This window comes from Macaca thibetana, chromosome 11 (genome assembly GCF_024542745.1).
Source record: "Macaca thibetana thibetana isolate TM-01 chromosome 11, ASM2454274v1, whole genome shotgun sequence".
Taxonomy (NCBI): Eukaryota; Metazoa; Chordata; class Mammalia; order Primates; family Cercopithecidae; genus Macaca; species Macaca thibetana.
In genome coordinates, this window is record NC_065588.1 from 36286006 (window position 1) to 36311385 (window position 25380).

The 25380-nt window shown below is 35.6% G+C and overlaps 1 protein-coding gene across 2 annotated transcripts in view; it reads left to right on the forward strand.

The window, feature by feature from the left end:
- Positions 1-25380, forward strand: part of LRRK2 (leucine rich repeat kinase 2) — a 145809-nt gene that overhangs the window by 27107 nt on the left and 93322 nt on the right. For both annotated transcript variants that reach the window (XM_050750114.1, XM_050750115.1), the window contains exons 12-18: positions 3483-3612; positions 5884-6008; positions 10273-10385; positions 19563-19707; positions 19836-19975; positions 22866-22994; positions 23069-23239. In XM_050750114.1, coding sequence (XP_050606071.1) covers positions 3483-3612; positions 5884-6008; positions 10273-10385; positions 19563-19707; positions 19836-19975; positions 22866-22994; positions 23069-23239 — 953 coding nt within the window. The remainder of the gene's footprint in view (positions 1-3482; positions 3613-5883; positions 6009-10272; positions 10386-19562; positions 19708-19835; positions 19976-22865; positions 22995-23068; positions 23240-25380) is intronic.

The window sequence follows — 25380 nt, forward strand, 5'->3', positions numbered from 1 at the left end:
TATTATTTTCTTGGGAAAATTTCATAGAAATGCAACTGGGCAGAAAGCTATTCACCATTTTAAAATCTGGTAAAATTGTCTATTATAAATTTTCACACTATACTTTTTAAAAAAATGGTTCTTTACATATAATTCTTATAAGTCTTATAGCTTTGTATAATTAAGAAGAGAAAATGGCTTGTATACCTTCAGAAAGACATGAGTTTTAAGCTTATGGTTCAGGCTGCTCAAATTTCTTCCCCCGTAAACAGGAATACTGACAGAAATCCTTAGGTGAAAACTCATCATAAAGGCATTGGGACTTGGCAGCTTTTGTAGGATATTTTTATAGGGCGAAAAATAGAGAAAAGCACTGAAAGCCAGAGACAGAGACCAGTGTAAGCACCAGCTTTTAATAGAGAACCTGGGTAGGGTGGGAAAAAAAAAATAAAGCCACCACCTCATGCATGTTTCTTTATATCATTATTGAAGCTAAATAAAGAGGAAAATCATTTCTTCTTCCTCTTCCTCCTTTTTCATCTCACCTCTCTGATGGCACTTTAATAAAACGCTTGGAGTGGCAAGGGCACTGACAGACAGACAGGGGCTGCTCTCAAGGATAATGAGTCCGAGTAACAGCGGAAGGAGAGGAAATCACTGTTCTCGAATCTCTCATATTCTACTGTGCAGTTAAAGAGGTCTGGACAGGGATTTCACTCCCAAAAATGAGGACTGGACTTTGTGGCTTCTCTTGAGGCACCTTAGAGTGGAGGTAGACTTTTACTATGTACAGACAACATTGCGTTGGTGACGTCATTCATAACCACCTGGAAATCTCCTTTGATATGCAAATTAAACAACCAAAACTTTGTGAAATTTCGACTGCTTCCTATTATGATGTCTGAGGACTGGTTACATTCAGAGTACACCCTGATGTCTTCGTTCAGTTCTCTGCTCTTTCTAGTTCCCTACTTCTTCGTTCCTGACCACCTGTCAGGTAAAATGTCCTCAGATCCTTTTGTATTGTCTTTGGAGTTCTGCCTTAATAAAGCATGAAGAACTTGAGTAGCTCATTCATCACCTTTCTTGGGCAATTTCTCATTGAAAGACACTTGAGAACCTTTGGGTGTACAGAGCTGGGCATGGCTTTTTTAGAAAAATGGCTACACTGGCAGGCAGAAGAACTGGGTCCTTGGAACCATGGAGGTCCCAAAGTTGCACACATCTTGTGTGACATTTTCCATTCAATTAATTAACTAATATTCATTGAGCTCCCAAGTGTCTAGTGTCTGTAGGCACTTGGGATACATTCATTAAGTAAAAATCCCAGGCTCATGGAATTTAAACTGTAGTAGGGAAGATAATAAGACTAACTAAAATATGTAATATTTGAGGCAGTTAAGAATAAAAAATGAAGCAAGGAAGGAGAATATGATACGTTAGAAATCAGAGGAGATGAAGTTGTGAATAGGCAGCCAGGAAAGAAGGTGTCTATTGAGTAAGACCTGCAGGGCGTTGCATATTGTTTTTTGCCTCTTAAAGCAGTTAATTTCCTGTTAAAATGGAGTGGATGAGATCAGGAGTATTATGTAGATAGCTGGTAGATGCGATAGCATGTAAAATGTTCTATAAAGTCTGACGTGACTTTATGATGAAATTTCTTCTCCTAGGTTTATTGCTTGCAATTTTCAAGTCACACATTGGGTTACTGTCTAGGATAGTGATTCTTAAAGTGTGGTTCCTGGACCAGCAGCATTTGCTGGGGAAACTTGATAAACAATGTAAATTCAAGGGCCCCATACAGACCTTCTGAATCATAAACCCTGGAGTTGAGACCCAGCAATCCATGTTTTAACAAGCTCTCTAGGTGATTCTGATGCACGCTACAGTTTGAGAACCACTGATCTAGTGTTGTTTTTGTCTTTTAAAGCGTCGTCTTGGCTAGAAGCTAGCCACTTTGGGAAAGGTTGTTACAACTTCTGATGTGATCGAGCAAAGTAACCAACTGTTTATTGTATATTAACGTGTGCTATTCTGAATGTGTTTAAAAGATACGAGTTTTTCAGGTTCTGGCAGTATTGTAGAATGTGTATGTGATTTCTGTTTGTTTCCATGTTTTGTCCTATCTTCTTGAGATAGACTACTTATTTTATTTATTTTTTATTTATTTATTGTTTTTTTTTTATTATTATACTTTAAGTTCTGGGGTACATGTGCATAATGTGCAGGTTTGTTACATATGTATACTTGTGCCATCTTGGCGTGCTGCACCCATCAACTCGTCAGCACCCATCAACTCGTCATTTACATCAGGTATAACTCCCAATGCAATCCCTCCCCCATCCCTCCTCCCCCCTCCCCATGATAGGCCCTGGTGTATGATGTTCCCCTTCCCGAGTCCAAGTGATCTCATTGTTCAGTTCCCACCTATGAGTGAGAACATGCGGTGTTTGGTTTTCTGTTCTCGCGATAGTTTGCTGAGAATGATGATTTCCAGCTGCATCCATGTCCCTACAAAGGACACAAACTCATCCTTTTTTATGGCTGCATAGTATTCCATGGTGTATATGTGCCACATTTTCTTAATCCAGTCTGTCACTGATGGACATTTGGGTTGATTCCAAGTCTTTGCTATTGTGAATAGTGCCGCAATAAACATACGTGTGTATGTGTCTTTATAGCAGCATGATTTATAATCCTTTGGGTATATACCCAGTAATGGGATGGCTGGGTCATATACTTATTTTAAAAGCAGTACTTAAGTTAAAACTTTTTATGTTTCTTTTTCTGCCACTTTCAAAGTGTTGAATCACAGTGTGTAATGTTGGAATTGATATTTTTATAGAGGCTTCAAGACAATTGATGTTTATGTGGAAACTTGAAGACAACAGATTTATGTTTAGTGAAGGAAGTTTATTGCAAAGAGGAAAATTGGCCTGTTGTGATGGCTCATGCCTGTAATCCCAGCACTTTGGGAGGCCAAGGCAGGAGGATTGCCTGAGCTCAGGAGTTCAAGACCAGGCTGGGCAACATAGTGAGATCCCCTCTCTACAAAATATTAACAAAAATTAGCCAGGCATGGTGGCACACTTGTAGTTCCTGCTACTTGGAAGCTGAGACAGGAGGATCACTTGAGGCCAGGAAGTTAAGGCTGCAGTAAGCTATGATCTTGCTACTGCACCCCAGCCTTGGCAACAGCGAGAGATGCTGTTACAAAAAGCAACAACAGCAAAAAAAGAGGAAAATTATTCCTTAATCATTATTGCTGGAATATAGTTACTTTTCACAAATAAATGAAATACCAGTTGTAAAGCATATCTCTATGTTTCCTAGAGTTTGGCATTACTTTGTGAAAATAACCATAATTACTTATATTCTTATATTAAATGCTTATATTAAATGCTTTCCATTCCTTTGTATATGATGGACTATATTCTAAATCTTATGGTAAAATTATGAAAATATGCTTTCATATCCATAAGTGACACTTTAAAAAATCTCAGTTAATTTCAGAAAAATCCTGTTATCAAAAGGAATATACCTGAATGTTTTGGAGTTAATGCAGAAGCATATACATTCTCCTGAAGTGGCTGAAAGTGGCTGTAAAATGCTAAATCATCTTTTTGAAGGAAGGTAATATAGATTCATTAACTTGTACAGAATATATCATATTGGGCCAGGTAGAATATCAATATTTCAAGCATATTTCTAACAATGAAAAAGAAAAACGTAAGACACTTGAAAATTGAAGCATTTTGCAATGTAATCTCGTGTCACTAGTACCATAGACTTACTTTATCTGAACACTGAAAGGAATGGCAAGATTGTGGAAACATGTTGAAGGTTTGGTTTTGAACCTGATGCTTGATGTTGACTATATTTTGAAAAGTGGTAATTGTATAGCACATAGCATACAGCAGTTTTTCTAATATTGTGTGTGTGAAAGTTATAAAAGATAAAATCAGGATATAGCTTCCTAATTGTTGTTCTTTCACAACGAATATATTATTCCTTCATTTGAATGAACTTTGGCTTCTCTTCCTGCTCTCAATCTTTAGTTAGGGAAAATTTTAACTACATCTAGTCCAAGTGCAGAGATGTTAAGATTATACAGCTGCTGGTTAGTGGCACAACAGAGACCAGATCCTTTGATCTATGTATGGATGGTGGTGGGATAGAGTGGGATGAGGTGGGGGTGAGGGGTGGTAGGTGTGGGCAGAACTTGTGGCTTAAAAAAAAAAAAACCTGTTTAAAAGACGAAAAATGAATAATATGCAGAAGGTACCTACTGTAGAATAGGCTCAGTGCCTTTTTGCATTTTGTTAAGCCAAAAAATATGATGTAAATTTGGCATTGTCTGAGTAAATTTCAAACAAAAAGAGGCTATATAGAAAACTCTCATGTGTAGACAAAATAATTGGCACAGAAGTTGCAGTAAAAACTAATTTTGTTCCTGGCTTTGCCACTAATTTGAGCCAACTGTTTCATCTCTAAAACTTCATGTTCCTCATTGGTAAAGAAGAATGGTAATAACAACTTTGAAAGTTGTAAGCTTAGAATGTAAGGATTAAATAAATTAATTTTTACAAAGGGATTAGGATAATGCCTGCTACATTTTAAGCACTCAACAAATTATATCTATTGTTATACTGTTATTAAGTGTGAATAGATGAAGTGCATGTAGCATGAAATGTAACATAACTGCAGACTTGTAAGAAGTAGGGTTACACTGTTTTTAACATCAGTCTAGCTAATCTATGTTTATATATCTCTTTAAGTTGTATTTCTCTTATTTAAATGTTGTTTTTGAACACTGAGATGAAAAGTTTATCTTAAATGTTGATTTTAATGGCGCCGAAAGTGTGCAAACCTTTATAAATGAGGCACAAAAACAGTGGAATAAACTCCAGTCTAGGATTCTGTAGATTCTGGGCAAGCGATTTGATGTTTCTGGCTGCATGCTCTTAAGTAAAATGTGTACAGTTGCAGTCCTGGAGATTCCACATTGGCTCTGGCAATGTGTCTGCCCCTAGAGAACTCATGTTAGTTGAGAGACTGATATGTAAACAGGTTATTATAATACAGTCTCAGAATGCAGTAACAGTAGTGTGTAAAATACACAATGGTAAGAGTAGAGTGGACCCAGCTGGGGTTACCTAAGGAGGGCAGGCTCCAACAGAGGGATGTGTTTAAACTGGGACTTTAAGTTGGAAAAGAAGGAGTGTATCTCAGTGTCCACAGAACCATGCAAAGTGAGAACATGGTTCTGATATGCACAAGTTTCAGTTAGCAAGTAAAGCAAGGATTGACTGTAGTAAAGTTCATAGTACCTACCGCATTCTAGTCAAGTGACATTTGCTCATATGTAAAAGAAAGAATAGCTTAAATACCTTAGAGAAAACAAGACTGTAAAACAAATTAAAAATAATTAAGGATACTATATAAGAAGTCCAGTGATGTTAATCTGGAAGAGGAAGGTTCATGTGCTGTAAAGAGGCCTTATCTTGGGGTCAGACAAGTTTGGGTACCAGCCTTGTCTCTGTCACTTTCTAGTGACAAAACCTGAATATTTAACCTCTATCTGCCTAAGTTCTTCATGTAGAAAATGGGGATAATAACACCTACCTCCTGGGATTGTTGTCATTGACCCATCCTAGGTCAGAAGGATGTTGTTAGTTTTATGAAATGAAATAATTCCCAGGTTACTATGAATTCTATCTTATGAGTTCAAAGTTTAGACAATTAAAATTATGTATGCTTATACTGCTGATTTCAAATGCATTTTCATATAGTCTTTCCTGATAAAATATATTGGTTCTGTCCTCCTGTACTTACTTCAATTTGGTGTTTATACCATTGAATCAGATCGGTCTTCCAATAAACATGCCAATTTTATATCCCCAGCAACACTTCCCTGGATACAATGGCAGCAGTGCTCCCCAAAATAATAACAGTTATGAAAAGTCATGAGACATCATTACCAGTGCAGCTGGAGGCGCTTCGAGCTATTTTACATTTTATAGTGCCAGGTAAGTTACATAGTTGATTGTGAGAAGAGATAACAATTTAAAGGGATTTTTGACTTTTCATGAAATAGCAATTTTCTAGGCAAATATTAAAAGACTAGTTTCTGTTGACTAAATGTAAATCTTTCTGTTACACCAAAAACAAAAATAGGGGTTAAATATGATGCAGAATTGGCATTTAGATTAATTTTTATAAAAAATATGAAATTCAGTAATTTATTTATTTTAAATAACTACAATGTAAGATGTGGAGATTTTATTTTTAAGGAGAGTGTTCATCTCTGATAATTGTTTTCTATTTTTGTTGCTGTGACCTGAGTTCAAGCTTTTTTTCACTTGTTTGAATTGTACTATTAGCTAATTTTCATACCTATTCTCTTCCTTCATTTCCATCCTTTTCTTACTCTGTGATTGAATTAATCTTTCTCCAATATGGCGTGTACTCATTTACCTCAATGGCTTCCACCCTCCACCCACCTTTAATTCCTACTTACATCTGTTATCACCTTATTTGTTCTCAAAAGCCCCTTTAAAATACCCATGTCTCTATTCATTCAGCACATTTATTAGGTGCTTCTTATGGTCTAAGCACTGTGATGCTGTTAAGCTTTGAAAGATGAATTGGAAAAAAAGCACAACTGTACTATTATAGGAGCTTAGAGGTAGATGGACGTGTAAATAGTTAATTAACAGGCAGTGTGAGAGGGGCCATGATAGATGCATGTATAAAAGGCTTTGAGAATATTGATTGAGGCACAAATAATTTCTTCAGAGGAGTAGGACAGAGATTATAATATTTCTGTCCTACAGAAATATTATAGGTGGAATATTAAGAAATATTAAGGTGATTATAATATTTCTGTCCTACAGAAATATTAAGGTGGAAGGGTAAATAGAGCTGGCCTGGCAGAAAGACGAAGGAGGACATTTCAAGCACAAGAACATGCACATGGTCAGGGGTGAGTGAGGCATAGAGGATGAGGAGAGTAGTGCATGGGGATGAGTGTGGAAGGACAGGCTGAGGCCCAAAGAAAAGGGGCTTGAATGCAGTGTTGAAAAATCTATGCCTTGTAACAATGGAAGTTAATCCAAGTTTATGAAAAGTGTTTACAGATTGTAGTGTCACACCGAATTTTGCAACTAAAGACAATAGCATTGTGGTGTAGAGGATGATAGACAGGGAGAGAGACTATATAAAAGGAGATTGGGTTGGAGGTCTGTGGTAGTCAAGTGAGACCCGGTGAAGGAACCCTGCAGTGGAAACACAGATGAGAGGGCAGATTGGACAGATGATTGGGAGATCTGTTTGATGTGACATCGTGATCCCTAAGTATGAGGGATGATGCTTTGTTCTGTGAAGTTCCCAATCTTTTGCAGTCATTTTTGCTTTGTTCTTTTAAAATGAAATCTTCCTAAATCTATCATTTTCTCTAGTTATATAGACATTTTATGTTTCTCTGTATAAGAGTATTATTCGATATACAAGTTTTTTAAGGACAGAGCTTTCTTCAGTCATGTTTTTCCAGTCCTCTGGTAGCTATTCAATCAGTGTTTTAAAAATTGAGTCATGGTGTCCTATTCATAGTTTCAGCTTAATTTTGAGACATAATTTAACAGATGTAATTTTGCTTGCAAATATTATTGCAGGTTTTATTGAATTTTATTTTTAGATTGTAATTAAAAACAATAAAAATGCCTTTTGATTATCCTTAAAGTTGACAGCCTTATTCTTTTGAGAGAGGTTTTGAGTTTTAAAGATAACCAGAGGACACTCAAAAACCGTATCTGTTAATGAAATAATATTCTTTTAGTCCAAAAGTAAGTTTGGAATACAGTGTTTCTTTTCTTTTATTGTTCTTAAACTGACCCTGAAGCAAAATTGTTAGTCAGCAATCAATCAGATGTATTATGGGTGCCCTTGAAAATAATCACTTGAGGACTGTACTTCATGTAAAAAAATACATTTTATAAACATATCAGTATGTAAGTACATTCTTCTGGTAGGTAAAGGCTTAATCATTTACTCTATGCTAACATATTATACTACCACATTACACCATACTGTATTGTACCCTACCATCATGTACCATGCCGTGCAGTACCATATCATTCTAGGTATCAACAAGGAACTATGGTAGCAATACTCCGGTAGTTTCTAGGTTGAATATGATTCTGTTTTGAACATGCTAAGTTGAGGTTCTTATAAGATACCTAGGTGTACATGTATTCATTTATTAACTAGATTATATTCAGGTTTTTTAGTGGCAAAGATGTACGTTATGGCAAATGTGTATAATTTAGTGTCCAATTAAGGATAGCATATTGCATCTAGTGTATGTATCTTAAGTTTCTTCCAATTTATTACTGTACATTTTCTCTTTTACTTTGTAACAACTTGTTGAAGATGTTGAACTGGTTGCTTTAAGAAAATAATAATAAAGACCCAGTTACTTCAATAAAATATCATTTGACTTGTTGTTTCTTGAGTTACTGCTAGTTTTAGAGGAAATAATGTGAAGTTCTTTAAGAAGGGATATAGGCGAATAGGGAAGTATACAGAGGAGAGTGATTAGGGAGATAAAAGCACATCAAAAAGAGCGATAAAAGGAACTGAGATTGTTTTATTTGAAGAAGAGATGACTCAAGGGGATATGAAACTCTGTTAAAATCTACTCACTTACAACCAGTAACAGTAATAATACTAAACGAACATGGAGAACTTAAAAAGTATTAGTCATTGTTTGAAGTGTTTTAAGTATATTAACTCTTTCAATTCTCACAATACTCCATGAGGCAGATATTATTATTATTATTATTATTTTGGTATTGTATGGACAACAAAACTGAGGCATAGAATTGTAGAGATTTTTAAGGTCAGGCCTGATATAACAGCACCAGATTTTCAGCATATGCAGGCTGACTCCAGAGTAGGCATTTTAAAATAAATGTTTGTGCAACAAATTTGTCCTGAACAACTGTTGTATTTAAAGCACTATGTCTAGAATCCTTAAGGTCTGGGGAGATGATGAGGTTATGGACACTGCTCTCAAAAAAATGTACCATCTGCACAACTTAAAGGACTGTTATGTAGAAAGGAGATTATATCCATTTGAATAGTAGGACCTCAAGTGATAGAACAAAGACTGGAGAAGAAATTTACAGGAATGTTCATTTGGTCTTAATATAAGGAAGATGTTTAGTAAGACCCATTACATGTAGCATGATGTTTTTACTACTCAAACAGGCCAGTTTTAGTGGTCACATTTTCTTAAGGCATAATAGGCAGCCTCAGAAGTTAGTGTGGTCTTGGTCACTGGAAATGATACACAGAGAGTTTAAGGGACTTGCCCCAGACCACACGACTGCAGTGAATGTCAGAACCTCTTTGAATACATTTTAAAATAAGGACTGAAAGTTGGAGTAGGGTGGTTATCAAGGCTGCCTTCTTTACCATAGTATTCCCAGCATTTAACAAAATCCTTGGCATGTAATTGGAATTCAAATTCTTCTTAAATAAATGAAAAACCTGCTGTAGCCAGCTTATAGTTTGTATTAATGTAGATTATTAAAGTGGAAGATTTTAAATGATTGTTTGTTAACAATTATGTCTATAATCTTAGGTTTGGAAAACATTATTCATTCATAATATTTTTACTTACATGTTATATTACATTTTTGACTTGTAGTGTTTTTAGCATAGTTCAACTATAGTGTAGCTTAATAAGGAATATGATTTTTTAAAAATAACAATGCTATTCTATAGCCTTTACAGGACTTCTAAAAAACGACATGTTCTCTACCACTTTAATACTGAAACTCAAATCTTATTTTTTGCCACGATTATTCCAGCTACTCTTTTTTGACTACTTTTCATTTCTGACCTTTTTATGTTGTAGTCCAAATAACTTTGAACTTTTCTCAAGTTGTCCATTGTTGCATACAAATCTTCCAGCATCTTAAAGCACAGCCTACTCACACAAAAAAGTGATTGCTTGCCGCAGAAAATTGCTTCACCATCATAATTTTTTGCTACTTCAAATTCAGTAAGCATTCTTACACATTATATTTATTTTATATTCAGTGATGAACTATCTTTATAGATTCCTTAAAATTTCGGGTTATTTCTTTGATAAGGAAATATGTAGTAGAAAAAAGTACGACACATATATTGTAAGATTAATTATGACAATTTCTAGAAAGTAACAGTCTGTTCAACTCAAATGTTTATAAGAAAAGTCTTTCTTTATTTATTTATCTGTGCATTTAGGCATGCCAGAAGAATCCAGAGAGGATGCAGAATCTCATCGTAAGCTAAATATGGTTAAAAAACAGTGTTTCAAGAATGATATTCACAAACTGGTCCTAGCAGCTTTGAACAGGGTATGTTGAATATGAGTTTTCTGTCTTTACACTGTTAACTAAAGTATTAAATTTGGAGAACTAGGGGGCTTTTTCAGTCGAAGTTTTCTATTCTCCATTTACTATGATAGCAGGAAGTCATGTGGTTAGAGACATAAGATGTGGGAAGTGAAAAGATACGTACTAAGCTAAGTCCAGCTAAGTGTATTATCAATTGCAAATGTAGGCAAGATTCTTTTGATTGCCAGTAATATAAATCCACTCTAGTTTGCTCAACCAAAAAGAGAACCAAAGAGCCAGATATGCAGCTAGACCTTATGAGTCATGCTGGGTGCTATGGCTGCTGTTTTCTCTGTCTGTCCTCTCCGGCTACTTATCTTTCTTTTCTGGTCTCATGGTATATGATTTAGCCCATGAAGACATACCAGGGTTAAAAGTAAAGTCTTCGCTGGGCACGGTGGCTCAGGTCTGTAATGCTAGCACTATGGCGAGGCTGAGGCGGGTGGATCACGAGGTCAGGAGTTCGAGACCTACCTGGCCAACATGGTGAAACCCTGTCTCTACTAAAAATACAGAAATTAACTGGGCATGGTGATGCACGCCTGTAATCCCAGCTACTCGGGAGGCTGAAGCAGGAGAATCGCTTGAACCCAGGAGGCAGAGGTTGCTGTGAGCTGAGATGGTGCCACTGCACTCCAGCTTGGGCGACAGAGTGAGACTTTGTCTCAAAACCAAAACAAAAACAGAAACAAAAACAAACAAACAAAAACAGTAAAGTCTTCTTTGATTCCCTGTGCTCCTTTTCATTGCTCTCCTAAGAGATAACCTCTGAAATGATTTGGTATACATTGTTTCCATTTATTAGCATTTATATATCTATGTTCCTACGTTATAATTAAAGTATCAATAAATCATACTGAATATGAAAAAGAGAAAAAGGGAATTAAATTTAAATTGTGTAATGCAAAAAGTTTTGGTGGAATTAAGTTTTGGAAATTTTGCATAAAATGCATTGGTTCTTTATTAAAGATGTTAAGAATAAAGACATGATTAGTGTGAACGTTTTTATAAAAGGAGGAGCCAATTTAAAGTAATTAATGGAAATGATTCCATGTGTTTGATATACTTTGATAAATGTCATAAATTAATTAAAGTAGCTTCCAAAGAGATCTCCCTTAAAAATTCATTTTAAAGTGAACTTTATAATGTCACTCACTGCCTATAATATGTTTGAGTCATTTATACTCAAACTTTAATACAGTCCTTGAGTATGGCAAGAATTTATGTTGTAATGGGTTAAATTTAACTTGAGAAATATTTGTTGAAAATAAGTATATGGAAGGAAGCGGTTAGGCATTTAGAAGATAAATAAAAATGCTTTGTACCCTTCTCTCCTGAATCTCATAATCTGGTTATTGATGTCTGTTGTGAAACCTTGGTTCTTTTCTGTAAACAAGAGACACACAGCAGAGGAGATGCAGCATCGAGTAATTTATTGCAAAAGAAAGAATATTTTGCAGGTTAAGTGAGGAATAGACACTTACCCTGACAGAATTCAGGGCGGGCTTGCTAGTAAGGAGGAGACTGCATAGACTGGCACTAGGAAGACTCCATTTGTGGGAGTCATACATGACTTTTCATAAGCAGGTGGGAAGACGTGTTACTAGTAAGCATATTCTAGGTTGTCCTCTGGGTGCACATGTGCAGTAGCTGTACATGTTTGTTCATATATCCCATGTCTCATAACTCTCTGAAATCTCCACCCAGCGGTGTGTGTTTTACTATTATAATGAGCAAAGGGTCAGTCTGAGGACAGGAAAATCAAAATGTGCATGCTCCCTACAGGGGCAATTCCCTACTGGAGATAGCTTTGCTTGAATGAGCTGGACTACAATGCGAATGCTGAAACTTATTATGTTGACAGTAAGATTGCCACAGTTGCCGCGTCCTGAAGACATGGTTACTTCCTTTTAATACCTATCCTGCCTCATTGTTAGAGGAATAACAACTGTGCATAAAATCAGTTGTTCTACACGAGCACTTAGGAGGGATACCAGCATTGTGAACATAGTCTAAGTACATAGAGGAGGGAACAGTTAATTTTATTCATGGTGAGTGTTGGTGAAAAGTGGAAGAGGTACCAAAAAAGCCATATATATAACTGGTTCCAGTTAGCCAATATTCTCTAAAGTTATTAGAGAAGCCTAAGTGAGATGTAACCTCAGCAGTCGGGAGCCAAGAGAGCAGGTAAGTGCTGTGATGTGGAGAAAATCGCTTTGTTCCATCTGAGAAGAAATGGTTGAACACTGCTTTTCCCCCCATGCCAGTACTTCAGTAATGACGCACAGCCTTTCACTCAGCACTGATTATCGTTAGAGGTGGCGAGTTAAGGTCATGGAGAAACACAAGTAACAATATTTTATTTCAAAGACCTCTCCAGTGTAATTCCCCTAATCCTTCACCATGGTTGAGAAAAATGGCTCTAAGAGATGAGAGTGATTACTGTAGCTCCAAAATTCTGTGATTGCATGTCTTACTCTGAATAGTAATTACAAAGCATCAGAGGTTTTAGGTCCAAATATTGCAGACACGATAAAATGAATTACATTTTAATACATCTAAACTTGGAGAGCAGAGTTCCAAATAAGGTAGAACTTGAGATTCAACTCTGATTTATAAAGCAGACTAAGAAGAGTATTTATGAAAGTGAATCCATGTTTGGATACATAAAAATGCAATAAAATTCAAGCTGAAGTTAAAATCTCTGTCTAGAACAGCGATGTTCCATTTATGCCTGATCCTTTTAGCTTTTCCACAGATGAAGACTTTGTCACCTGTTCCAGAGAGATATATTTGTCCATTATTGTTTCCAGAGAGCAAAGCAGAAAATAGACTCTACACATTTTGGCTGCATCTGTGTTTTATATGTGGTGACATTCCTGTGTTCTTCAGTGAGGAAATCCAGTAAAGTAAAACAAATCTTCAGATGAAATGGGCACAAATCAGAGAACTTGTGAGCTTCACAAAAACCTTGAAGCAAAATATACTCAGCTTAAATATTGAATATATTTATTTCAGTAGTCAAAAAAAGAGCTTATCTGCAAAAGCAACACCAATAACAATAACAACAAATTGCATATAAGTAAAATTTATAAAAGGTTTACAGGATGGATATACAGAAAACTACGAAGCTTAGGGGTAGAGAGGAGTAGCTGAATATATGAAAAGATACATCTTCTATTTTGATAAAAGGACTAAATTTTTAAAAATGAAAATTGATCTATGTTTATGAACCCTTAGTAAAAATAACAATAGTATTTTCTGGAACTAAGTAAGCTAGTGTAAAATTTGCATGAAAAAATTAATACATATGAGCAATCAGGAGAATTTTAAACAAGAGTGTTAATTCATATGGCCTAACTCCAAAAGATAATCAAATGTATTATACAATTTTAGTAACTATAATGGTGTGATACTGGCACTAGAGGAGACAGATCAGTGCCACATAAGGGTGGCTCAGGAAATAGACTTAAATAAAAATTTGTAATGTTATGATATTCCTCGACTGCTGGGAGGAAAATAGATTACTCAGTTACTTGTGTTGGAACAACTAACTCTTCAGCCATTTGGGAAAAGCAAAGGAAGCTGAATATCTTACTCCTTTTGCCAAAACAAATTACAGATGGATGAGATTATGGTCTATAATGAAGTTGGTATATGTACACATTAAAAGTTTCAACTATAATTGTTATTAACGTAAATGATAACGAAATAGCTTGTTGGAGAGAAATTTGGTAATATTTATCAAAATTAAAATGCCATATTTTCTGATCAGCAATTTCATTCTAAGAATTTTTAATGTAGATATACTTGCTCATGTACAGAAATATTATTAGACATGAATGTTCACTGTGGCATGATTTGTAATTAAAAATGTGGCAACAAACTAAAAGCTTACATGGTAATCATTCATGCTGTTCGCCAAATATTTTTAGTTCTCCACCTTCTGGTGATTCTGGCATAGGATTTAGTAGTTAGGTTGAAGCATGTGACTAAGTTTGGTCAGGGAGTTGTAAATGGAGGGAGCACTGTCTCAGGTATGTTGACCTGCAGTGTTTAAGATAGTAGTTGCTCTGTCAGTGGAGGTCCCTGAGGGACTACAACAAGCAGAGTCCCCTCCTGACCTGCAACACATATGTAGCATGAGCAATAATGGAGCTTATTATTTTTGCACCCCATAAAATTTTGAGAATTGTTACTGCAGCTTAATTTAATCTTTCCTGACAATGCAGTACCCATCAATAGAGACTAATCAGATAAATTATACCATTTCCAAATTATATCATCCTACGTAAATATTAAAAAACAATGAGGTGAGATTCCTAATGTGCTGCTTTGGAAAAATCTTCAATTTTCTATGTGTATGAATGTATTCCCCAGGTATTCGTTTTTTCCTTCCTGTGTGTTGACACCTTATGCACACTTTTGGCTGAAATTAATATATTTCCACTGCTTTATGTCCTCTCCCTCGCTTTTATCACCCAATTGTAGCAAATTATATGTTCGCTTTTATAGCTTTAGCTATGTAAAATTTTCTAATAGCTAAGTTTGTGGTTTCTGGAATTAAGATATCTGAATTTAAGTCTGACACCACTACCTACAGACTCTGCACCCTGGACAAGTACTTAATGTCTTGGTTTTATTATGTATAAAATGGAGATAATAACTGATTTTTCAGTTAGAGTTGTTGAAGATTTTATAAGATAATTCATGCAGAAGTGTCAGTATAATGATTGGCACATAGTACGCACTCAATAAATGTTAATGTTATTGCTATTAGATTTAAAAGTATCTTTTGACTCCTGGCTATATAAGATGAGAGTATTTGCACTTCTGATATCTCCTGTTTTCCCACCTACTTTTTTTCAATAAACTAACTCCACATTGGCAGAGTAGATAATATTTATATTCAGCTTTCTAATTATGCTTTCTAAGTTTGTGTTTACCTTATTCCTACAGTTATTTGGAAGCAGTCTTCATCTCAAGTCCTTTTGTTATTGTTTTTCCATTCATCTTTTAGTTGTCTGAATTTCTTTAGAAAAGTTTAATTCCTTGAATATCTAATGTTTATATTTCATTGTTGCTGTTTTTGCCTTTATAAATTTTGCACTCTTAAAAAAAGTTATGTTGGTTGTAAAATATTGTGTTTTTTTTTCCCTGAAGTGTTTGTAGGCATTTCACTGTGTTCTAGTACTGAATGTTTTAGTGGAGAAGTCTGAGACCAGCTTCATTTGTTTCTTACTGTTAAGTGCTTGGATTCTTTGCCTGGCGCTGAAAGAATTTTTTCTCTTGAAATCTATCCACTTTAGTAGGATATATCTCAATGTTAGTCCTGGGATATGGTATTCTCATTCTAGCTATACATTCAACTTTTTTTCCTGGAAAGTTTTATTGAATTGCATCTTTATATACATGTATATTACATATACATATACATATACATGGTAAAGATATTAAGGATAAAGATAGATGCTTTATAAATATCAATTCGATATAATTTTGGCGTGAAAATAAGCCTGTGGTGCATTTTGAGTTTGGAAGTAGAACTGGATATACTTACTTATTATTATTTTTAATACAAAAGTGGAGACAGGGTCTCACTATGTTGCCCAGGCTGGTCTCAAACTCCTTGACTCAAGCAATCCTGCCTCGACCTCCCAAAGTGCTGAGATTACAAGTGTGAGCCACCGTGACCAGCCTAAATATCTGTATTTTTCTCTTTCATTATTTTAGCTCTCTTCTTTGAGGCTATCAGTCATATGATGTTGGATCTCTTTTGCCTTAATCTTTTAATTTTTCAAAGACTAATCCAGCGACACTATCACCATGCCACTTACTTGTAGACAAGGGAGATGATTCCAAACATTTAGCTTATTTATCAAAATCAGAGATGGGATTTATAAGAAAAAAAGGATAAAGGGAGAAAACAAAACACAAATTATCTGGGAACGTGAGTCTGTTTTCCTTTCTTTGGCTAATCTACTTACCTAGTAGCTAGGAAAGAGGCCAGCGTGAGTATTTTTCCATTGAGCTGGCAAGCTCACTCATTAGAGAAACCATTTCAATATTTATGGATTCTCTGAAAAAAACTCGGAGAGTAGTAAAGCATAGGTGGTAGGATGCTGCCATCCTTCTGTTGGCATCTCCAGAGTTTCACTTGAAAAACACCTCCTAAGTAGACACTAGTAAATTGATTTTAATCCCTATTTGAGCACCAGTGCAATACGTTACTATTGCAAGATGGAGCATTAGATAACTGAAGGAAATTCTTTTGTGGGTTTGTAAATATCACGATAGTCATACCTATATAATACATATATGTATATATAAATATTAATTTTTAAACATTTACTTAGCTATTAAAAATCAAATGCTCATATTTAAAATTATGAGTTTATACTCTGAATTCTCTTTTTGCATAGACAAATCAGAGATTATCTGTTACAAGTCATTAGTCATCATTGACCTGGACTGAAATGGTTAGAGCCTAGGGGAGTTCCAGGTAAAAGGACCAGTAAATGAGTAGAAACTCGTTAGATGTAGAGCTATTAAGGACAAAGGTAGGTGCTTTATAAATATCAATTTGATATAATTTTAACATAAAAAGAAGCTTATGATACACTTTGAGCTTGGGAGCAGAAGTGGATATGTAATTGTGTAATAAAATGGAAATGCACTCTCCTTGTTTGAAAATTATTGAGGATTTTACAAGGGTGATGACAGAGCATTGAAGCAAGTGCTCTCTGAGCATGAAGCCGTATATGATTGTACAAATACACACCTGTGAAGCTGGCCTTGCCTGTCAAACAGGAATGTTGGTCCTATTAATCGAACAGAAAGTTCAGAATGACAATCTGACTTTGTTTTGTAGAAGATACTAAGTTTTGGCCTTGAATATTTGAGTTAAGATACTGGTATCAAGCAAAAATAAATTTGGGCTTAGAACTTTAGAGAGTTTAAACTTGTGCTTTGACTTGTGTGCTCACATGTCTCTGTGTCACAATTTTTTTCATCCGTACATCAGGACAACAATAGTGTGTCTACATCACAAAGGTTTTGGGAGGATTAAGAAGGTGAATACATATGAAGTACTTAAAAGAATGTCTGGCACAGAGCGAGTGCTACATAGGTTTTGGCATTGTTATTGTGGTCATTGCTATTGTTATTACGACCTGAAGTCATCTTAGTGTATGAAATCCCACATATGAATAGAAAATAGAAAGAACTTTGGGCAAGGTTTGGAGGTGAAAGAAGAGATCGTAAAGAAGATGGGTAAAGGAATGGTTTTAAAGATTGAGAATAATTAGGGGGGTACTGTGTCATGGAAATTAAGGGGTGAAAAGCACCAATTAAGTTGTTATTAGACTTTTTTCTTTGGTTTATGTTCAGAATGGCTAGGAAAGAAGTCTGATTATAGGAAATTAAAGGGTAAGGCGAATGTGGAGGTAGTGGGAGTCGACTTTTCTATTGATAAGTTTAGAAATAAAGAAAAAGTGGTAACTTGAGGAAAGAGAGGACCAATTAAGGGAAAGTCTCTCATTAACTCTGAAGTTTTTCATCTCTGAGGACAGCGCTTAGCCCCAGGCCTGACCTGTGATGATTGCTCTCTCCAGGTCTGTTCCATGGACAGAGCCATCTCATCTCCTCCCCATCACAGCCTGCATTAGGAGAATTGTTTTAAGGATGAGGGAGCTGAGACACAGCAAACCAGCCTTCCAATTTCACTTCGCACGACTCTGAATTTCTTTATATTTCTTGAATAGAAGTTTCACTTTTTACTTACCACTTCTTAGTAGTCATTGTCTGAGTAATTGTTACTTCATTCATTTAATGGTTCTCAGATTTATTTAATGGTTCTCAGATTCACAGAATTTAAACCCAAATTTAATTGGCCTCCAAGCTGATGTGCTTATGGAAACAGTGACAGGAAACAAAAACGTCACGGGAGACAATGTCTTATTAAGATGATACATGAAATGATGTCCAAGCTGAGCAATTAAAGTGTGAAGTAGAAGGACACAGGGTGAGAAACTGATACTTCTCAGCCTCTGTAAAGAAGATAATGAGTAAAGATAATTGAGAGGCATTAGGGGACTAGACTGAGAAAGGGATAGAAATCTGTTCACTGAGAGTACAGAAATGAGGTTGGAAGGCAGAAGATTTCGGTCAAAGACATCCGGCTTGAAGCTATTTCAGCTCTTTGGATTATCTGTGGTGGAGGCCATCACGTCTTTGGAGTGGAGGTACCATGAAACGAGTGTCTGCAAAACATCATCTAAATGAAAGCAAAATTCCTGGGAAGGATGGCATTATAATTTTTGAAAGAAAAGCTATGAGTTGAGCATTCACACCAAGGTAGATGTTTGGAGCGTATTGCTTGTGTGTGAAAAGGCAGAGATGACCAGAATAAGAGTTAGATGTATGTTGCATTTTCTTCTTGGTTGATGAGTAGGATGGTCTGGACAAAGAAGTGACCTGTATTAAAATACCTTTATAATGTCAAAGCATCTGGAGGAAATTCAGATTAAAGAGGTTGGATGATGTTGTAATTAAGATCCTGGGCTTTTAAGGTGGAAACATTTATATTCAAGTCCCAGGCCCAGTGCGTATTAGTTCTGTGACTTGAGCTCTTACTTCTGCATCTTCAAAGTTTGGCAAACCTATTACATGAAGCTGTCGAGGAGATAAATGAAATAAGGCATGCAAAGAACTTGCAGTGAAGAGTAATTATCAATATTTTCTTTGTTGAGAGGCAGCATTGCGTTTTACTGGTCATTACATTTTACTAACTATTAAGTTAGTGTGGACTTTGAGAATAGTTCTCAACCATTCTAACCCTCAGTGAATTCTTCTTCTAATGGGAATGATATCAGTATGGATTTCATGAGATTATGAAAAGAAAATGCCTACAAAGTATTTATTACAATGCCTGGCACAGAGCAAGCTCTCATTAATTGTAAAAATGCTAACTCTTATTCTTCATAATGCATAAACATAATTAATATTATAGAAAACAAAATCAAGGATACTAATTTGTGTTTGGATTAATTGATTTATATTTCGTCAGTCTATAACTGGTCTTAACTAAGGTAAGTATTAAGATCTCATTTTTAAGAGCAAGTATTCTTTTGATTTCAGTTCATTGGAAATCCTGGGATTCAGAAATGTGGATTAAAAGTAATTTCTTTTATTGCACATTTTACTGATGCATTAGGGGTGTTATCCCTGGAAGGTGCTGTGGATTCAGTGCTTCACACACTGCAGATGTATCCAGATGACCAAGGTCAGTACAATTTGAATTCTGGATTTAGAATAGATTTTTGTAGGCCATTAGCTGGCGACTGGATGTCTGTAAATATTTTTCTTCAGTTTTGAGATTTAAAACAATTCTTTTTTTTTTTTTTCTTCTAGAAATTCAGTGTCTGGGTTTAAGTCTTATAGGATGCTTGATTACAAAGAAGAATTTATGCATAGGAACTGGACATCTGCTGGCAAAAATTCTGGCTTCCAGCTTATACCGATTTAAGGATGTTGCTGAAGTACAGACTGAAGTATGTGCATTATCTTGGAAAGAACTTGGGAACTTGTGCAAATTTCACTTTTGGAGCAGTTCGTGTAATTCCCACTTTGCATGAATGGGGTATTCTAGTTAATGGAAAACCATTTATCATTTTGTAGTTATTTTAATTATACAAGCAAAGAAAATTGGATTGAATCTCTAAAGATCCAGTGTTTCATTATTAAATCTCTAAAGTCAGCATGTTTATTCACCATTTATCTTGCCCATAAAAGTTCAGAGACTGTGCTTAGAAATCTCAGCTAGAGCTGAATTTATTCACTTAGATTTTAGATAAATAGAATTTATAAATATTCCAAAGTTTGTCACTCTCTGGGTTTTATTGTAGGTTGCTTACCTCTAATAATTTGACTTGTTAATTTTTTTCCTTGCAGTGAAAAAAATGTTTTTAACATTTTTCATCAAGCAAAATTTAAAACATGATATATAATAACTATCTTTATAAGGAATTCAAGATATTGGCCTAGAGTGAGTTCAGGGGAGATTAAGAAATAATTTTTTTTTAATTGTAGCAAAACAAATAGCTTTTCTTCAAGAGTTTCTGTCTTAGTTGTGGAGTTTGCAACTTTCATAAACTACACTAAGGAATTTTTTTTTTTTTTTTTTTTTTTTTTTTTTTTTGGAGACAGGATCTCACTCTGTCACCCAGGCTGGAGTGCAGTGGCAGATTTCAGCTCACTACAACCTCTGCCTCCTGAGCTCAAGTGATTCTTGTGCTTCAGCCTCCTGAGTAGCTTGGACTACAGGCATGCACTCCCATTCCTGGCTAACTTTTGTATTTTTTGTAGAGATGGGGTTTCACCATATTTCCCAGGCTGGTCTCAAACTCCCCAGTCTCAAGCAATCTGTCCTGCTCAGCCTCCCAAAGTGCTGGGATTATAGGTGTGAGCCAAGGTGCCTAGCCGACTCAGGAAATATTTTTTGTAACTGGCAGCATTGACCAGGAATAAAAATACTTGGTCTCTAATCTTTGCACAGACACCATCAGTAAATGAGAGAATGTGTGTAAAGTGTTTTAAAAAATTATGAAGTTAAGAACATACAAAATTCTTACATTAATAACAACAATGTGTTTTATAACTGCTTTTCATAATGTGCCTCAGGATAGGCTGATTAGAGCAAGATAGGATTGATTAAAAGTAATCTTAAGGAAAGGAAAGGATTTTATGCGGGTATGGAACTCTCAGTCACTCTGGAGTAATTCATCTAGGCATTAATTTTAGAATCTCTACAGTAGAGGTTATGAACTAAATCTGTCCTGCCAACATATTTTATTTGTCCAGTTCAGTGTTTTATTTTATTTTTTGAGACAGGGTCTCACTCTGTTGCCCAGGCTGTAGTGCAGTGGTACAATCTCAGTGCACAGCGCCATCCGCCTCCTGGGTTCAAGCAATTCTCCTGCCTCAGCCTCTCTAGTAGCTAGGACTACAAGTATGCACCAACATGCTCGGCTGATGCTTGTATTTTTAGCTGAGAGGGGTTTTGCCGTGCTGACCAGGCTGGTCTCAAACTCCTGACCTCAAGTGGTTCGCCCACCTCGGCCTCCCAAAGTGTTGGGATTACAGGCATGAGCCACTGCACCCAGCCTTCAGTTCAGTGTTTAAAAGTTTTTAATTCGATTGATGTACTTTCTGCACATTTGCATGACCTGCTCTGCTGCAGCATTCACTAGTTTTCAGGGACCTCTGGCTCTAGAGGCAGGTAGACCACCTGTCCCTCAGACATACATAAATTAAGGCTACTTTGCTTATCAAATATTAGTATTTGTAGAAACTCAGTATCATAAGAGTTTGAAGTAATAATTTTAATATTTAGATGATTTAACTTAATTTAAATTTTTTTTGAGATGGGGTCTCTGTGGCCCAGGCTAGAGTGTAGTGGCACAATCTCGGTTCACTGCAACCTCTGCCTCCTGGGCCCACCCTCCTGGGTGGGCTCAAGTGATCCATCTCATTCTCCTGAGTAGCTGGGACTACAGGTGCACGCACGGCTAATTTTTAAATATTTTTCATAGAGACAAGATTTTGCCATGTTGTGCAGGCTGGTCTCAAATTCCTGGGCTCAAGCAATCCCAGAGCGCTGGGATTATAGGTGTTAGCCACGGTGCCTGGCCAATTTTATTAATATGTAATTTTAGAGGTAATAAAATGTTAAAAAGTTAAGATGATCTTTGGGTTTACCCAAGCTAAATAATACTAAAGTCAAATCCCAGTCTTTCATTAAAACATCACATGGGTGAAGAGGACAGACTCTGGGGATGTGCTTAAGGTGGTTCTAAAAAAGTAATGGTGATCTTTATAAATAACTTATTATTATAATGTAATCCTCAGAGTGCCCTCAGTGCTTCTCTATTACACTCAACATAAATGAAACCTAAGAGTCCACGCTAGCCTTTTTGAGGTAAACATTTCAGAAGACAGCACAGAAAGTTGGGGGATATGCTAGGCTCTCTAGAGAACCTACTATTCATATTATAATAAAAATTTTTACTCTATTTTCCTATTTGGATGTGTAGCTCTGCTGATCCAACTGTTTTAATCCTGTTTAATATCTGGGTTTCATCCTACAACTATGGCTTTAGACAAGCATCTTTGAAAACCAAATTTGAGGGGATTAGTTCTTTTTTCTGCTTTGCTACTGGATGGTTAACTAGCATTTTATTCTTTGTACCTGCTATATTTCTTAGTCATGAGAGAGAGAGGGAGTATTTATTTACAGGATAAATACTTTCAAGCACCAACCCAGTATATCTATAGTTAAATGAACATCCTAGGTATTGTTTCATATACAAACTCTCTGCTTTATACTGTTTATTCTTTTTGCCTATAATTGCTTAGTTTATTATTTTTTTCTTATACTTTTAGGGATTTCAGACAATCTTAGCAATCCTCAAATTGTCAGCATCTTTTTCTAAGCTGCTGGTGCATCATTCGTTTGACTTAGTAATATTCCATCAAATGTCTTCCAGTATCATGGAACAAAAGGATCAACAGGTACAGTGTTTTCCACTTGCATCCTAAATGTTATGTATTTATCTGACTCTAATTCTCATTTCCACTCTTTTTAGTTTCTAAACCTCTGTTGCAAGTGTTTTGCAAAAGTAGCTATGGATGATGACTTAAAAAATATGATGCTAGAGAGAGCGTGTGATCAGAATAACAGCATCATGGTTGAATGCTTGCTTCTATTAGGAGCAGATGCCAATCAAGCAAAGGAGGGAACTTCTTTAATTTGTCAGGTAAATATTAAAGGCCTCACTTGTTTCTTTGCTCATTATTCTTATCAAATGTAAGAGCCCTGCCGCTGAGTATCTCTTACTTACATCATATTATTCTTCACTACGGAAATTTACCAGTTTATTGTAATTGCTTGTATCTTGTAGTAGGGATTTAGATTTATAGAATTCCAGAAGTAATAGGGTCCTTTAGGTGTTATCCAGTCTAATCTTTCATTTCATCTGTTGGCTTATCTTGTTAAGTTGATAAATAACTTTTCAAATGTGTCCCTTAGTAGGCATCTCTACAACTTGTTCTCCAGATACACTCCACATAACACATAGTTCTAATATTTTGATAATTTTTTAACCATTTTTTTTCCATGGTTTTAGTTTCTTTGCCTACAAAGTTCTCCTCTGAGGGCTACCACACATGGCTATGCAGGCTGTGAATGTCACACTTTTGTGGGTGCCATTCACACTGACATGAGTTGCTATTGGCCAAAGTTGTGTAGTAGTGTGGTCTTTCTTTCCTTCTCTCTTCCCTCCTGAACCATGCAAACATATATCTGTCTGATTGTTTTGCTCTTCCTTCAAAATATAATTCAAATTGCCTTTCTTTAATAAAGCCCTCCCCATACCTCCAAACAAAATTAAGATTTGCTTCTTCTGTCAGTTCATGAAAATATATACATATCTCTTGTGTACTTGGTGAGTTGTGTGAAAATAACCATGTATAGTGTTCGTCTTTGTATGATTCAGAATATCTAGCTCATTGCTTTACATATAGTGTGTATTCTAATAAATACTAAGTTCATTGCTTGTATTTCAGATTTGTATTATTTGTATAAGTGTTAGAGTTTATACTAGCATTCAGGTAGCACTATGTCTATTTTCTAGAAATTTAACATTTCTAACAAATATTAAATTTCAGTATTTAATAATCAGTATTATTATCAGTAAATAATCAGTAAAGTACTACGTTTGCCAATAATTTACTTTTTAAGCTTTACTGTATTTAATATCCCACTTGCCTATGAATTGAAGTCAATTTGTTGACTGTTAAGATTAAGTTAATACTAATTAGTAATCAACATAAAAAGAAACAGAACGTGGAACCCATTTTCATGCACCATTATGTTTATGCATTAAAATCACATAAACAATCTAATTATTTAAATTTAGTCAAATTTCTTTTAAGCAAGCAAAAATTAAAATAGTAGTTCTACTTTATTAAAGATAATTAAATTTTTCCATCAATAATTTAATACATTTTTATGGTGCATCTTTTGCATGCAGATTATTGCATTAATGTTAATTGAAAATACCAAAGAACTAAAAAGAAACTTCCCCTTCTAAGTCCACATTAAGGAAACAACATACCTAAAAGCTCCTGATACAACTTTACTGCATTCCCCACAGGAAATCATTTCTGCTCTTCTTTCCATTTATCCAAATCTTCCTATACAACAGGATTTTTACTTTATTTCTCTTTCCATATTCTTTTGGCCTTCATATGCTTATTTTTATCTTTTCTTTTCAAAACAAAATCTTAAATCCAAGGATTATGTATTAGACTTAAAGAATTTATCCCAGTTGTCAGAAGTTATTTATACCTAGCAAATAATAACTGCTGATTAAATCTTGTGGATGAATTTATTGTATGTACCTTATTTGTGCCAGAGCAAAATAAGGTAATGAAGACTATTCATTTAACAAGAGGTTGCATGTAGAAGGAGTATCTAGTGCACGGGTGGAGTTGTGTTAGGCTTTCTGCAGAAAATTTAATAATGGAATGTACATGACTGGTGGAGAATAATATGAAAGGTTAATACTGGATATGCAAATGCATGGATAAAAACCTCAAGGTAAAACTCATCAAATCACAGTGGAAAAAGTATAGTGAAGTCTGAATAAAAATAATAAGAGGCTGGGCATGGTGGCTCACATCTGTAATCCCAACACTTTGGGATGTTGAGGTGGGAGGATCACTTGAGCCAGGAGTTAGAGACCAGCTTGGGAAACATAGTGAGACTCCATTTCTACAAAACAAAACAACAAGCAAAAACCCATGTATGATGGCACACACATGTAGTCCTAGCTTCATGCAGAGTGGCTCATGCCTGTAATCCCAGTGCTTTGGGAAGTCAAGGTGGGAGGATCAT